Raw genomic sequence first — 13,883 nt, 5'->3', positions numbered from 1 at the left:
ATAAAATAGAGAAATTAGTAGCTGACATGAAAATGCCCTTTGTTGAAATCCAGGGGATTAATTTAGATTCAATTTCTCTGGTTATTAAATACTGTTTTTGCAAATTAGCTGCTTTTAAAAAAGGAGCTCACTTTAAGCTCCTTTCCACTTGTCCACATAAAAACTGTGCTTGGCCAGATAGAGTTGGGCTGGCATCTGTCCCAGTTCCAGTTTCACTGAATCCAAATAAAAAGCAACCTGGGAGTGAATCTAATTAAATAGGAGAAGTCTTTGTAGCATTTCATATGCATACATTTACCTTAGCACTACCAAAGCTGCTGTGGGAATTTTCTGCAGGATGGGAACAGCTCTGCTGTTTATAATATCCTCTGGCAATATAGGCCTGTGGACATGGTAATGGGGAGACATGAGGAAGGATGTGATAGGAGAGGAAAGCACGTGTTAAATGGCACCATTGGAGCAGCTGAAGGTAAAGTAATAGCTTTTTGTTAAATCAAGGATTTATTTCTTCATTATTGCTGCTGTTGTCAGAAAACTACTTGGAGCATTGTGCCAGTGCATGGCGAGTAGCCAGATGGGTGTAGAGTTAAGGGTTACCATGGGCGTTGCTTTACACTGGGCTTTTGTAGGCTGGGACTATAAGAATTACAACATTAAGAAATCTGGACAATGCCTTGTTTTGAACATGGTTGTATTCAGAGGTACATGTGTTTACCAAATGTATGAGGCATGTAGGCATGCAAAACTGGTTTATTCACATGTATTAAAAATGGGAAATGTCTGTGTAGCAATCTCTACTGTGCAGGTATGAAATGGGTATCTGGTTGGATTCTGCAGAGAGGCACATGTGCTATCTGAGAACAAACAGAGATAGATTGGCCACAAGGACACTCGGGCCACAAATTAGACCCTGAGATTCTTGTCAGGAGTCTTCCCAGGTGCTGCCTGGCCAGTCTCCCAAGGGGCTGATCTGCAGCATTGATGCTACCAGATCCGACTTACTTTCTGCATTGCTGCAGTTTCTGGGAGGGGCAAATGAATATCTTTAATTTTGTGTTAAAAAAGAGTTAGCCTGACTCCAGGCAAGGGAGAATAAAAACTTGAACCACTGGAAGTGTATCAGAGGTGTTTGGTTGGTCTTCTGTTGTGCACAGAAACTCCTGTCCCCAGGCTTCTTGGAACAGTCCCTGCCAGGCAGTGATTTGGAGTTGATGCTGAATATTTTTCCCTGGTGGGAGCAGCTTTTGTGCATTAGAAACCCCCCTCTCCACCAACACAAATGTGTGCATCTGTGCACACACCATGTGGAATATTCATAGCAAATTCTTAGTAATAGAATATTCACAACAGAGTCCAAATTCATGACCCTTTGGCCCTATTGAAACTCAAATTGGATGAAAGTTAGCACAGTTTTCAGTTCAGTTTGATTCAGTACTAATGTCATGTAGATGCTGGGTCCAGACTAAGTTCCATATCTGCACACATTATTACCATGCTCTTCTGTTTCTGGGAGTATGCAAAGGCTTAAATAGTCCTTGATTGTTGATCCTTGGAAGTAGCCTATTGAGAGATCCTTGTCCCTTGGCATGCAAGCAGACTTGCATTCACATACAAGTAGGCAATCTATGTGTAATAATAGACACTCTGCATGTGTAAAGTAGGTCTGCGTTTTAAATTGTGAAAAGAAAGAGGTGCACAGGATTTTTGGCCTTTCTTTGATTTCCTCTGGAGCATTGCCTGCAGCGTGGCTGGATTGAGGGAATGCAGGCTTTACTGTGCTTTCACTGGGTTGCAGAGAAAGAGGGAGACAGAAACCTAGCAATACCCTGAGGTTTCTCACCTATTTGTCAGCAGATGGCAGCAGTCAACAGCATAGAGCATTTGGACAGACTGAGCTGTACTTTTCTGCACACACATGTAGTTGTGATGAGCATAACTCTCCACCTGGATGACTTTTGTATTGCAGCCTGCAGAAGCAGCCCATGCAGGAGCTGAAGCAGCTGGATCAGAAGCAGCAGCTGGAGCTGAAGCATCTAAAACTGAAGCAGATTCAGGATCGGTAAGCACCTCCAGAGGCAGCAGTCCCTTTTCTCCATCACATCCCTTTGTCATACAGCATATGTGGGAGGCTGGGCTGGGAAAAGAGTAGTGTGGCCTCTTGGAAAAACACATCCCTGCCACTCCAGCAGTTACAATGCTCTTATTCAGAAGCCAGACTTACCCATCGCATTTTGTCTGTCTAATGCTTAGGAAGAAGCTTTGTTGGAAGATCCCCAAAAAGAACTGTCCCTTCACCCATGTTGTGAAGCCAGCCCACAGCCCATGCTGTGCTAAGCTTGCACTGTCTGCTGGATTCCTCCTTGCCCACCATTTACTTCAGCTACCCTGTTCTCTGGGCTCTGCCTGTGTCCCCTGAATACCCAGGGTTCCTCTTTTTTTCCTGACACTGCCACTTTTTTAGGGGACTGGAGTAGGTCCCATCTCATGGCCGCTTGCTTCCTATAGGCTGTCACATTTGAGTTGTCTGTTCCACAAGGGCCCTACAAAAACTGTGTTGTGACCACAGTGAATGGGAAATGCTAGGCATTGTGGTCCCAGAAAAATTAAATCCTCTCTGCCCTTCTGCAGCCTTAAGCAAAGGAAGACAGTGGTCCCCTCTCCTGCCTTCTCACTGCTGCCTCTTCTGTCCTTTGGGGTGTTTTTGTCACTGACTGGTGTGCTGGGAAAACCTGCTGAAAACATAGGTAGGGTTGGGATGTGGATCCTCCAGGGTGGACTTGGAGCTGCAATTTTGGATTCTCTTTTCTCAATGGCTTTTTTTTCCTTCCCTGGCTGCTGCTGCCTACTACTAGAGCTCTCTGCCTGCTGTTGTTGTGGAAACTTTCCCTCCTACCGTCAATGGCACTGTGGAAGGAGGTGCTTCATCTGAAAGAGCTGACATGCCTCCAGGATTTCTGTTCAAGGTGAGTGCACGATGGTGGGATACTGAGTTCCCAGTGGTTTTTTTCCTGTAATGAATTAACTACTTTCGCTCGCCATGGCCATGGACTATGCCATGTTGAAAGGGAGAAAAGAAGTTGAAGGAGAGATACACCTTCCTCTCCAGCAGCCCAGCTTCACGCAGTTCCAGATGCTTCAAAGGGCTGTATAAGAGCATCAGTGTCTAAACGTCTGGCTGTGCTTTATAGCAAACCCCCTCCTTCTCTCTGCTGCAGTTATTTCTCTCTCTGGTGGTGTGGTAGTGTCAGTCACAGACTCTGGATAGTAGATAAGTTGTGCTCCGAACTGGAAAGGTTAAACTTTGATGCAAGTGGCAAACAAAGAAGAGTTGGAAACACCAGTAGGGACAGGGGACTTTGTGTTTGGGGAAATTGAAAAGCCAAGATGAACAGGGATATAAATATAGAATTAGACAGGGAAGTCTGGTGGGTGTTCTGAATATGCTAAAGATCACTTGCAGCTTGTTTCGAAGGTGTGGAGGAAGGAAGTGATTCTGGGTGAGGATAGGCCACAAATTTAATGTACATAATGGAATATGGTAGCAAGACAACACAGATGCATCATGCCCTGAAAGTGAGAAATTACAGTCTCCTGCTATAGGAATGCTTTTCTTCTCCTATAGTTACACCCATGCATCTTTTTTTTTCTTTTTTTTTTTCCTGGGAGTTCTACCAAAAGCAGAAGAGTGACAAAACCCTGAAGAACAATAGGAGGCTCATCACATTTAGACTGGTTACAGGCAGCATTATAGACTGTAGTGCTCAAAGTGGAGAGCTGCGATTTGAAGTAGAAAAGCTGTAATGTAGATGTTGATAGGAATTAGACTGAATACCAAAGACAAAACATGGCAGGATACAATCACTCGAAGATCCAAACTGATACTCTTACCTACATTTGCTCTCCCTGCTTGCTCTGACAGAGATGGGAGGCTATAATCTCTAATACTCTTGCAGCCCAGCTGCAAAAAGAATACAGGGCACCACTCGAGTAAATACAGGCTTTCTACCCTGTGATGTTTTTAGGCTCATACCATGGGAATTCAACCCTCCTAAGGAAGGATGGGGAGGTGCTGATGCATAACAAGTTAAATGAGACTCACCAGGATGCCCTTGTGGCACAGGTGAGCTGCATGCCAGGCTGTATGAACAAGCATGTAGCCATTAGATTAAGGGAAGTGGTTGTTCCGATAGATGTGGCATTTGTGATCTAAGCTTGCCCTGCCTTGAGCAGCAAGTTGGGTCAGATGGTCTCCAAAGGTGCCTTCCAACCTGAATCATCCAGTGCATCAATGAAGTGGAAAGCCTTGTCATGTGTTACAGAGCTGGGTGAGAGAAGGCTGGCCTCACCCAAGCTCTCCTGTCCTCTCCCCATAGGTCCAGGCCATGCATGATTACACGGCCACCGACAGTGACGAGCTGCAGCTGAAGGCTGGGGATGTGGTGCTTGTGATTCCATTTGAGAACCCTGAGGAGCAGGTGAGTGGGGAAGACAGGGTGTGAGCCTGGGCTGGGAGAGGAGCAAGGGGATTTCCAGAGCTGCTTCTTCCTCCACTAACAGTCGGCTGGCTGGATGCAGAGCCATCAGTTTGTGGCCGGGAGCTGGCGGGAGAGCCGGTTGTCCTTGAGCTTGAGATTGGCTTCCTGCAACAGAGGGGAGGACTCTGCTTGTGATTGGAAAGTGGAGACATTATCCTGCATAAAGCATGTGAAATAGCCATGGCTTCCTGTCCCTATCAGGACATTTGAGCCATTACAATGGCTTCCTTGATCAGGGAGCCCAACAGAGCCCATACTTTGCCTCCTCATTGCTCCTAAACTTGATTCACATTCCCTGTGACCACTGCAGTGCAGACTGTGGCATTGGCAGGAGTGACCCACAGCTTATGATGATGTTTTCTCCCCTTTTGAGAAACACTGGAGCTCTGAGAAGGCAGCTTGCTGTGAATGTCTTGCACTTCAGCATAGCAATGGCTATTTCCAAAAGACAGTGTTTGGTCAGGAGATGGCAGCAGAACCAAAGGCTGGAGCAGGTTGCTCAGCTCCAGAGAACAGTCTTACTGTCCATCTCCAACCTGAATTTAATTGGCCATGTTTTTCTTTAATCTGAGCTATTTCTAGGAGCCTTGAGTAAATCCTCCTTACTTGCTGTGTTTGAGGGCTTCCAGCTGATAAAATCTGCAGCAGTTTTACTACTTTGGCTGAGGGAGGTGGTGATTTTATAAAATCCATGCTCACATCTCCAGGTTTTTGTTTGGAAAAGGTAGGGAAATCTCCAAATTTATTCAGTAGTCACCAGCTATTTGGGTTTGGCCAAGCCCAGACAAGATCTGGATTCACAAGGGGTAAAGGGAGGGTCACGTAGTTCACTGACCACAGAAAATATGGATCCTCTTTGTCGTTCAGCTGTTGGCTTTGTGAATTATGGAGGCAGATCTTGCTGCTGCTTGTGAAATGGGAGCTATAATGTGCCAGCAGTTCCTATAGAGCTAGGTGCTCTTGGGGGAAGGGTTGTGTGGGGAAGAGGCAGTGATCCCTTCTGGAGATAAGACTTTTCACTGAGTGGGACTGCCCTGCACAAGCATTTGTGAGCATTTCTTTCTCAGAAAACTTTCTGGATGGGAAATGAGTGGCAGCTCCCCTAGTTTCTGTGGTAGGAGATGGCATTTGTGGAGCAGAGTTTTTCAATGCCCTATGTTTGCACTCTAGCTGGATGTGGGTGCAACAGCCATGAACTTGAGACTCTCCAAGCTGCAGAGGGTGAGCTCTGAGTGTTGCTAACATGATGCTGTAGCTGCACTGAAGCCTTCTAACCTTCCTACAGTGTATCCTGTGCTACAGCTCATTTCCCTAACCTCTACCATACCCAGCCAGAAAATGTTGGCTGTTAACATGTGCATGAACTGTGCACGTGAGTGGAGGAAGCTTAGGATAGTAGACTATGATCCATGTCCCCATCTTGCAGCTTAGGTGTCAGTTTGTGGGTACATCAGCCAGGCCTAGATTCATTTCTCTTGATGGAAGAAAGGGTTGAGGGCAGCAATGCTTTTAAGCTGGCACTTCAAGTGATGTGGTTCAAAACTGGCAAGGGTCGATCTGTGTCCTCGTGTCTAATCCTTATAGCTGAGGAGACCCTTCATAGCAGGATGCAGTGGGAGTGATGCATGCTGTATGGCACAGACGCTATGTGCAAATGGATGAGCTTTTATGCTTGCCGTGTTGTGAGCTGGAAGCTGCCTTCCAGACACTTGGGCCCAGCGTCTTCTGCCTAGTCGTTTGTCTTCCTGATTTATGGCATGTCAGTCCTTCCGCAGCCCCTGCAGCTGGCTGCTGCAGATGGGCTCCCGTCTCATGCCATTCCCATGACATCCCCTGAATGCTCAAATCTAAGGCAGCAGCAAGGGCTAACTGAGCCTGCAGGCACTCAGTACAGCCTGCAAGGAACAGGGAACTCTGATACAGTGGGTGGTCTGAGCTCCTGCCACATGAAACGTGCAGAAAACAGGACAAGAGGGTAGAAGCTGCAAAATGGCAGCAGAAGGCGATACGTGCACCATGGATTGTTCCTGGTGAGGGCTGCATCGCTCCTGTACTGCACAGGTATGTTTTTAAAGAACATGTTTCAAGGGAGACATTGCTTGGCCTTGGGTAGATACCCAGGTAACTCCTGCCACTTCCAGGAAAGCAGAAGTGTCAGAACAGCTGTGTGAACCACACGGACACATGCCCCATTTCCCCACAGCTTAGAGCATCTGGTTGTCTGAGCATTTCTGCCCTGGCAGGTTATGTTGTTGAATGGGATAACATATCTCTAAATGAGCCTGGTGCATGCTTTGCCCAGAGGAGTGGATGCAGAGCAGGCTGTTGAGTTTGGAGGCAGCATTTCCCCATGCAGCTCTCTTGCCTCATGCTGCAGCCTTAACCCATAGGCTATCCCACTGCAAATGACTCACATGAGTGGGTGTATTTGCATGCTGAAGGGGTGCTTCCATGGCGGCAGCTCCAAGGCATGCAGAGAATAGGGTGTTCGCACACCTGAGCTGCAAGCAGTGCAGCCTTCCCACCTTGAATATCTCGTCTCCCTCGTGTGTTTCAAATGGAGCAGAAATCTCCACGCTAGATAACCTGCAGGCAGAGGGTGGGAAGTCTGGTTCTCCTCCTGAGCAGGTTCTACCAAGCAGGACTCCATTTGCCTCAGTGAAAATTCATTCCTGTTTATAGATGTATAAGTTTGGTGGCTAGGGAGGACTCTTGTGAGAGACCTTGAGCCTTACATCATGTGTAGCACAAGTTTGGGAGTTTTGCCAACCTCACCTTGCATCAAGCCCAACAGACTAGTGGATTTTGGGAAGATGGGTTGAGCATCTTGGCTCCCAATTCTCATAGACCAGAATTTCAGCATAGCAAACAAGACTTATTTTGCCTGTACCACCTCTCTAAAATGCTAATCATCTAGGTGCCCTGACTGGAACAGGGGATGAGCACCTCCAGGGAATAATTCATCCTTTCCAAAGACCCGTGCCCAAGATAAATGGGATGAATCACACTGTGGAGGTGCCCGTCTCTTTTATGACTATAGAGAATGCTAGACCCCTCGTGTTTAGATTGTGAAAGGCGAGATAGGTGATTCCCATCCTGTAGCTCTAGAGACTTTCTTTGGCAGAATTTTTCCTGCTTTGGTGGGTGTAAATTATGATATGTTTCTATTACACTTGCTAATTGTTTACAATTTCACTGTCTCTAGACACTCTGGGTCAGATAGGAGTTTTGGTACAGACTCCGGGATGTAGCCATCTCCCTGTTTAAAAGGGAACGAAAGCATTTTTTCCTTCTCCTCCATCCTCTTCCTGGATTGTCTCCAAGCCAAATATGAGCATGGCTTTGATAGTGCCTTGACACCTCCTTGGCCTGCACACTGAAAGAAAAATCCCCACTCACATCTATCCCTCAGCATCTGATCTCTGTCTTCTCCTCCAGGACGAAGGATGGCTGATGGGTGTGAAGGAGTCTGACTGGATTCAGCGTAAGGAACTTGACCAATGCCGAGGGGTTTTCCCAGAGAATTTCACAGAGCGGGTGCAGTGAAAGCCCAAGCCCACCAGCCGCATTTCTGCTGGAAGAAAGCAAGTTTTCTGGTAGATAATTGAAAAAGAACAGCGGAATGAAAAGAAGAGAGAATTTTAAAGGAACAGAAGCCTGAAAAAAAAGTCAACTTAAACAGTGTGTTCTTCTCAAAGGGCAAGGTTTCAGAAGTAAATTGAAATTGAAAGTGTTATCAAAATATATACATATTAATAATAATAAGGCAAGTCAAATACCCTCTTCCGCCTTTGGTTTTAACAGCATTTGGAATCAGAGGACTGATGCAGAAGCAACTGAGTGTGGTTCTCTAAATACTGCATTGACTTAATTGGCGAGATGTCAGTTTGATCCCTGGAAAGGCAGTATTTGTCTAATGGCTTGAGAGTAGAAAGCTGCATTTGCTCTTGGGTGGGTTCATCTGTTTTGTCTTGAAGGTGGCTTGCATGGCAACCATAAAAATTCAGCCTTCCCTATATGTTCAACCTACAGTAGGCCAACCTTTCTGTTATGCTGTTGAAAAAAATATTTAGTGTATAGTGTTCACCAATACAATGTATGTGTGTGTGCGTTTGTGTGTATTTTATTTTTTTCCTTTAAAACAATGTTACGCAAACTGTGATTTTGTACAGACAGAACAAACAACATGGAAAGGGCATGGAGAAGATGAAATGTATGAAGCTGTGCTCAGTCCAAAGTTCTTTCAAATGCGGACACCTAAATTCTTGCAGTAGTATTGGCCTGTGAAATACTAAGGGGAATGGACAAATACAAGAGGAGAAACAAGACAAAACAAGCAGATGCCATTTAGATGGCTCTGAAATTTAGAAGAGGGAATCCTCTGCCCCCCAAACCCTGTAAGCGGTTTCAGAAAAACTTAGATTCATGTAGATGGAAGATAGCTCTAAAATCTGGCTGGTTAGAAAATTTGCTTTTAAAAAAAGAGATAAGGGAAGAAAATTTTTGTTCTGAAAGAATGTCTAAGAAAAAACACTGAGGAAAAAACAATTTGCTTTCTGTGGTTTTAGTTGGCTTTGTTATTTGTGGAATTGTATTTTTTATTTTCCTTTGAAGAGTTCTGTAAGTGAAATACTGTTAGATCAGCTTTCTCCAGTGCTGTGCTGGTGATCAAGTTAACCTCTACAAAAACTGGACTCTTGAAATACTCATTTAAAATGGCTGCATGACTTCATGATATTTTAATGCATTAGAAAGGAAGGCAAGAATATCAAAGTGTCAGTGTCAAGAAGACACTGCAGTCTAATACTGACTGAGACCTTTCCTATACCTTTCCTTTGCTCCTGTTTGTTTTTGAGTTTTTTTTTAGTTTAAACAAGCAGATGACAAGGCTGTTTCAAAGTGCATATTACACTTGTTAAAATAAGCCCATCTGACCCTCCAAGACCCTAAAGTCCCACAAAGGTACTTTAAACTTTACTTGAATACTGACGCAGCTGGCAAGCAGGTCGGGCTATTATCACTTTTTTATGGCTTTCCCCCTGCGCCGCGCCCCACCCCCCCCCCCGATCTTTTTGCCTTGAAGGGATTTTTAACAGTGAGGTTACCTCCTGCTGTAAAGGGACAACAGGATCACTCTCTGAAATAATCTTCCTCACTGTTAGGAGCTGGCTTTTGTCAAAGATACGTGGAATGCTGACACACACTACTGAAAATCTCACCTTTTCCAATCTGCTTTGATTATTCGTAGGACAACAGAAAAAACATTGTAGGGCAAAATGTTGTTTGGTTTTTTTTTTACTTCAGAAGGACAGATCAGATTTTGATTAGAGAATATATTCTTATATATGCAAGATTTGCTGGAGTTCCTCCTGCCTTCAGCTTGGGAGATGGTCTGTGCTAGTTATTTACAGCAATGTAACAGGCATCAAAATCTGTCCTACATGCCCAAATCCCTTCTCTTATTTTTCTGGGGTTTTTTTTGGTTTTGTTTTTGTTTTAAATAAATGTGCAGAAATTTACATTTTACATCGCTGTTACAAAACCCAATAGTATTTAGGAGTAACTGCTCACAATACAGAAGGACTGGACTCCACAAGCTACAGTATGGTGAGCTGTTGCTTTAGAATACTGCCCTGTCTGATTCCCCCCCGCCCCGGGGTTGTCTTTACTATTACTTTTTTTTTTCCCCCAAAATATCTATTTTTATGCATTTGTGACTCCCATTTAAAGAATATTCATAGAAAAATTATACATAGAAATATATATATTAAAAAGCGGGTTGATCCAATTAACATAATGTTGTCAGCTTAAAATGTTTATTTTTATGCAAAACCTGTGGATTATTGTTTGTTTGTTTTTTTTTTTAAAAAAAGACAAGATTCTAAGCACCAGAGCTGTGATTTTTTTTTGTCTTGCAAGTAATTGTTCTAGAGCATTTAGAAGGCTGCGCTGATAGCTAATTTATTGTGGGTTCTTTTGCTGTTGTTGTTGTCTTCTGCTGTGTTTGAACCAGATGACTGTTCCAGCAAAGATCCCCGTAAGGCCTTTTCATTTTATTGAGCTTGCAAAGCAACTATCCAGTACTGTATTGTCCCTGCAGAAGTGGCAACACTCTGCAAAAAAGGGATGTTGTTTTCAGGTCACATGAGTGATGGTCAAATATTGCTAGTGGGAAGGATGTTGCATCCCTCTCCATTTTCTTTCCCCCAACCCAAAAATCCCAACCCCCAAGGCCCCTTGCTTTAGAGCAGGTAGGGTGGGTTACCTGGATCTTGCATTGCTCGCAAATAAGTGGTGTCAGCACATCTCAGATTCTGAAAATGCAAGATAGGACCCACAGTTTATAAATTGCCTTATATGAGAGTAGGATGATATAGCAGGAAGCTTGTAGATGGCAGTGTTTTCTGGAGCCAGGAGATCTCTTATCTCCTGGATCATGTTCAGCCCATTGTAAACAGCCACAACTTATCCCATTTTCAGTATTTTTACATCTGCTAAATACCTTGATTCTGGTAGGTATTACCTGGTGAAATGAACTTCCCATTTTCTTTGGCTTAGGATTGATTCAAATAGAAAGAGGGACAGTAAACTCCTAAGTAGGCTGTGCCCACAGTGGTTTTTCAGTTTGCGGGCTGAACTGAAAAACCTGGGGAAAAAAGTTGTAAGGGTTACCTGCAGTTGTAAGGGGGGTGACCTGACACTTTTTTTTTTTTTTTCCATTTTCTCAGTGGAATGAAAAAGGGAAAAATTGAAACATTAAAAAAAAAAAAATCCTTTCAAACCAAACCGAAGCATTCATTTGTAGGTTTGCTTTTTCACTTTTTTAAAAACATTACGACTTGGGCTACAGTAAGTTGCTTTGAAGCAAAGATGTGAAACCTTCTGTTTTGAAAATGCTGAAAGAAAATGTTTTAATGTTAATAGGTTTTTTGCCTTTGCCTTTTTTTCTTAATCTGATGACTGGTTTCAGTTAACCCTAAACTGCATTTTTTGGTGAATACATTATCCACTGAAGAGAACCCAAAGAAGCCTATTGCTCAGTTCTGCTCCACTGACAGGTACACTGGACACATTTTGGGGATTACCTGGTATCTGGCCCAGCAAAGCTACTGTTTCCCCATCTAATAATTTTCCACTTGATTATTTTACTGGGTGAACAATAAAAGCATCTCTCATCCCATGCCATTGACTGGTTTTGTAGCCTGGCTTAGAAAGACATTCTTGCTCTATCGGTCTCAGTTTGGTCACAGATTTATGACTATAGATTTATGATGCTACTCCAATTTGAGCCTAATCCCATTGTGCAGTGGGAATTATCATTTCCCCAACTGATAAGAAAGAAATAAGGCATTGCTTTTTCTCCCTTTTTCTATCTTAGCAATGTCAGTAATATATCTTTATTAGACAGAATTAGGGAAAGGTCCCAGGGTAAAGATGAATGTGTTGTTCCAGGCGAGACCCCTGCATACTCTGTGCTACTTTCCATGGGCATTCCTCAACTGTCTGCTTTACCACCTTTGCGTTTCTTGGCTGTGAAGGTGATGCAGTAAAAGGGATTGTGCAGGCTTCATTCCAGCTGCTCGGGGCTAGTCCTGCTTTGTGATCTGTTTGCCACAATCCTTGAGGCTTTGTTCACAGTTGCAGAACCCTTTCCTGTCCCACTATCCAAAGACTGTGGCCAAGGCAAACACCCCCAAGTCAAAAGGTTGTCTCTTTTATGACCTGGAGCACGTGTGAGGGCTCCATATTCTGCCTGAAGTTGGGATGTCAGCTCAGTTAAGTTTTGCAATAGCCTGTTGAAGGGAAAAGGCCCAAGGCTAAGGAGATGCTGGGGGAGGATGGAGGGATGATACGTTATCTTCTTCATTTTGGGTTGATGTGCTGACTGCCTCACCTCTTGGTTCCAGGGAGGTCCAGAACCTCCTTATTTAGGGCTGAGAACAAAATGTGAGTGGTCAAGATGTGCATAGTCAATACAATAACAGGTCTCTCTCTCTTGCAAAGGACGCTGAGTTCAAGAGTTTCCTCTTTCCTGCGCTGTGCCAGACAGATTGAACGCTCTCTGCCACTATTGTAGATGTTTTGGATGCTGTGTAGTCCATACCCCAAAACAGTAAATATCCTTTGCTGGAGGATGCAGAGGTGTCTCAGCCCTTTCTAGAAGGAGCTACTGATCTTCCACAGACAAGGCCTGGGTGCTTCTAGCACAGTAGCCTCTCTGTCTTTCAGCATCTGGCGCCACTCTCCAGCTCCTCCTGTTTACCAGCCTCTCCCATGCTCTTTGAGGATGACGGTAGCATAGGGCTCTTCCCACCAGCCTAAAGTGCAAAGCTAGAAGATGCACAAATGTGTCCATCAGCAAATCCTATGCAGTGCAGCTTGATAATGCTGGTATTGGGGAAAACAGCTTTTCTTCTCTGGGCTGCCAAAGGGAAGCTATTCCTTGCCACACAGGTACTATCACACCTGGCACTGATGCAGACATCTCTTTTCTTGCATGCTCTGGTTTAGACATTTCTGAGTAGCAAACTCCTGATGGAAAGGGGTCCTGTGTGGTGCCCAGGGCTGGATTGTGCCACTAGCCCTTGCAAAGCTTGGGGTCTGTAGCTGACACACAGGGGCTGAGAATTAGAAAGCCATTTCAGAAATTTTGTTTATGAAACTAAATGGAGAAGCTACAGCTGTGAAGACTGGTCTGTATGAACTTGTACTTTGATGTGTCTTATGGCTATAATTCCTTCACCTGTTTTTACAGCTTATTCTGCCAGTCCTGTCCCTAGTCTGCATTTCATGTAGATGGTCCCTACTTGAAACTTGCCAGATGCAGTCCTGGGCTTATTGCTTCTCTTTAACTGAATCAAATGGCAACGACTTTGGCAATGTGTTTGCAATCTCTTTTCCTTCTGTTAATTCAGTCTCTGAGTTTAACCACAATGACCTGAGAAATGTTTGGGTTTTGAGTGTTTTTTTAATTATTTTAATTTTTGTTTTGTTTAAACAAAGCTGAACAATTTCTGTTGTATTCAGAGCTGTGACGCCCAGTTCCAGTGACAAGTACTAGATGGATTTGTCCCATTTTGTTTCTTGGCAATGTTCAGAAATATAATTTGTGTCATCTTAAGTTCTGTGTCAGTTTCTCTCTTTCTCTCTCTCTCTCTCTTATTTTTTCTTGCCTTTATATTAAGAAGCTGAAACAATTCAGGACTTCTTTGTCCTCAAAGAGGTGAGTAGTTTCAGAGGCTTGGTTTGTCCAGGCACCATTAACACCGGGAGTTCTTACAAACACATGGGATGGAGGGGGTAATGCTGGTCCTTCCCTGACCAAGTACAACAGCATAATGAACTCTT

The 13,883-nt window shown here is 44.1% G+C and overlaps 1 protein-coding gene across 18 annotated transcripts in view; it reads left to right on the top strand.

The window, feature by feature from the left end:
- Window positions 1–13,656, top strand: part of BIN1 (bridging integrator 1) — a 104,093-nt gene extending 90,437 nt beyond the window's left edge. For 9 of the 18 annotated variants that reach the window (XM_069781058.1, XM_069781062.1, XM_069781059.1 and 6 more), the window contains 5 exons: window positions 1,967–2,059; window positions 2,853–2,963; window positions 4,374–4,475; window positions 5,706–5,756; window positions 7,974–13,656. In XM_069781058.1, coding sequence (XP_069637159.1) covers window positions 1,967–2,059; window positions 2,853–2,963; window positions 4,374–4,475; window positions 5,706–5,756; window positions 7,974–8,081 — 465 coding nt within the window. In that variant the 3' untranslated portion in view covers window positions 8,082–13,656. The remainder of the gene's footprint in view (window positions 1–1,966; window positions 2,060–2,852; window positions 2,964–4,373; window positions 4,476–5,705; window positions 5,757–7,973) is intronic. The other 9 variants (XM_069781061.1, XM_069781075.1, XM_069781072.1 and 6 more) reach the window with 1 other exon arrangement.
- Window positions 13,657–13,883: the final 227 nt, after the last annotated feature.

Source organism: Haliaeetus albicilla, chromosome 4, assembly GCF_947461875.1.
Source record: "Haliaeetus albicilla chromosome 4, bHalAlb1.1, whole genome shotgun sequence".
In the NCBI taxonomy this organism is placed as follows: domain Eukaryota; kingdom Metazoa; phylum Chordata; class Aves; order Accipitriformes; family Accipitridae; genus Haliaeetus; species Haliaeetus albicilla.
This window is presented reverse-complemented; position numbering and strand designations above follow the sequence as displayed.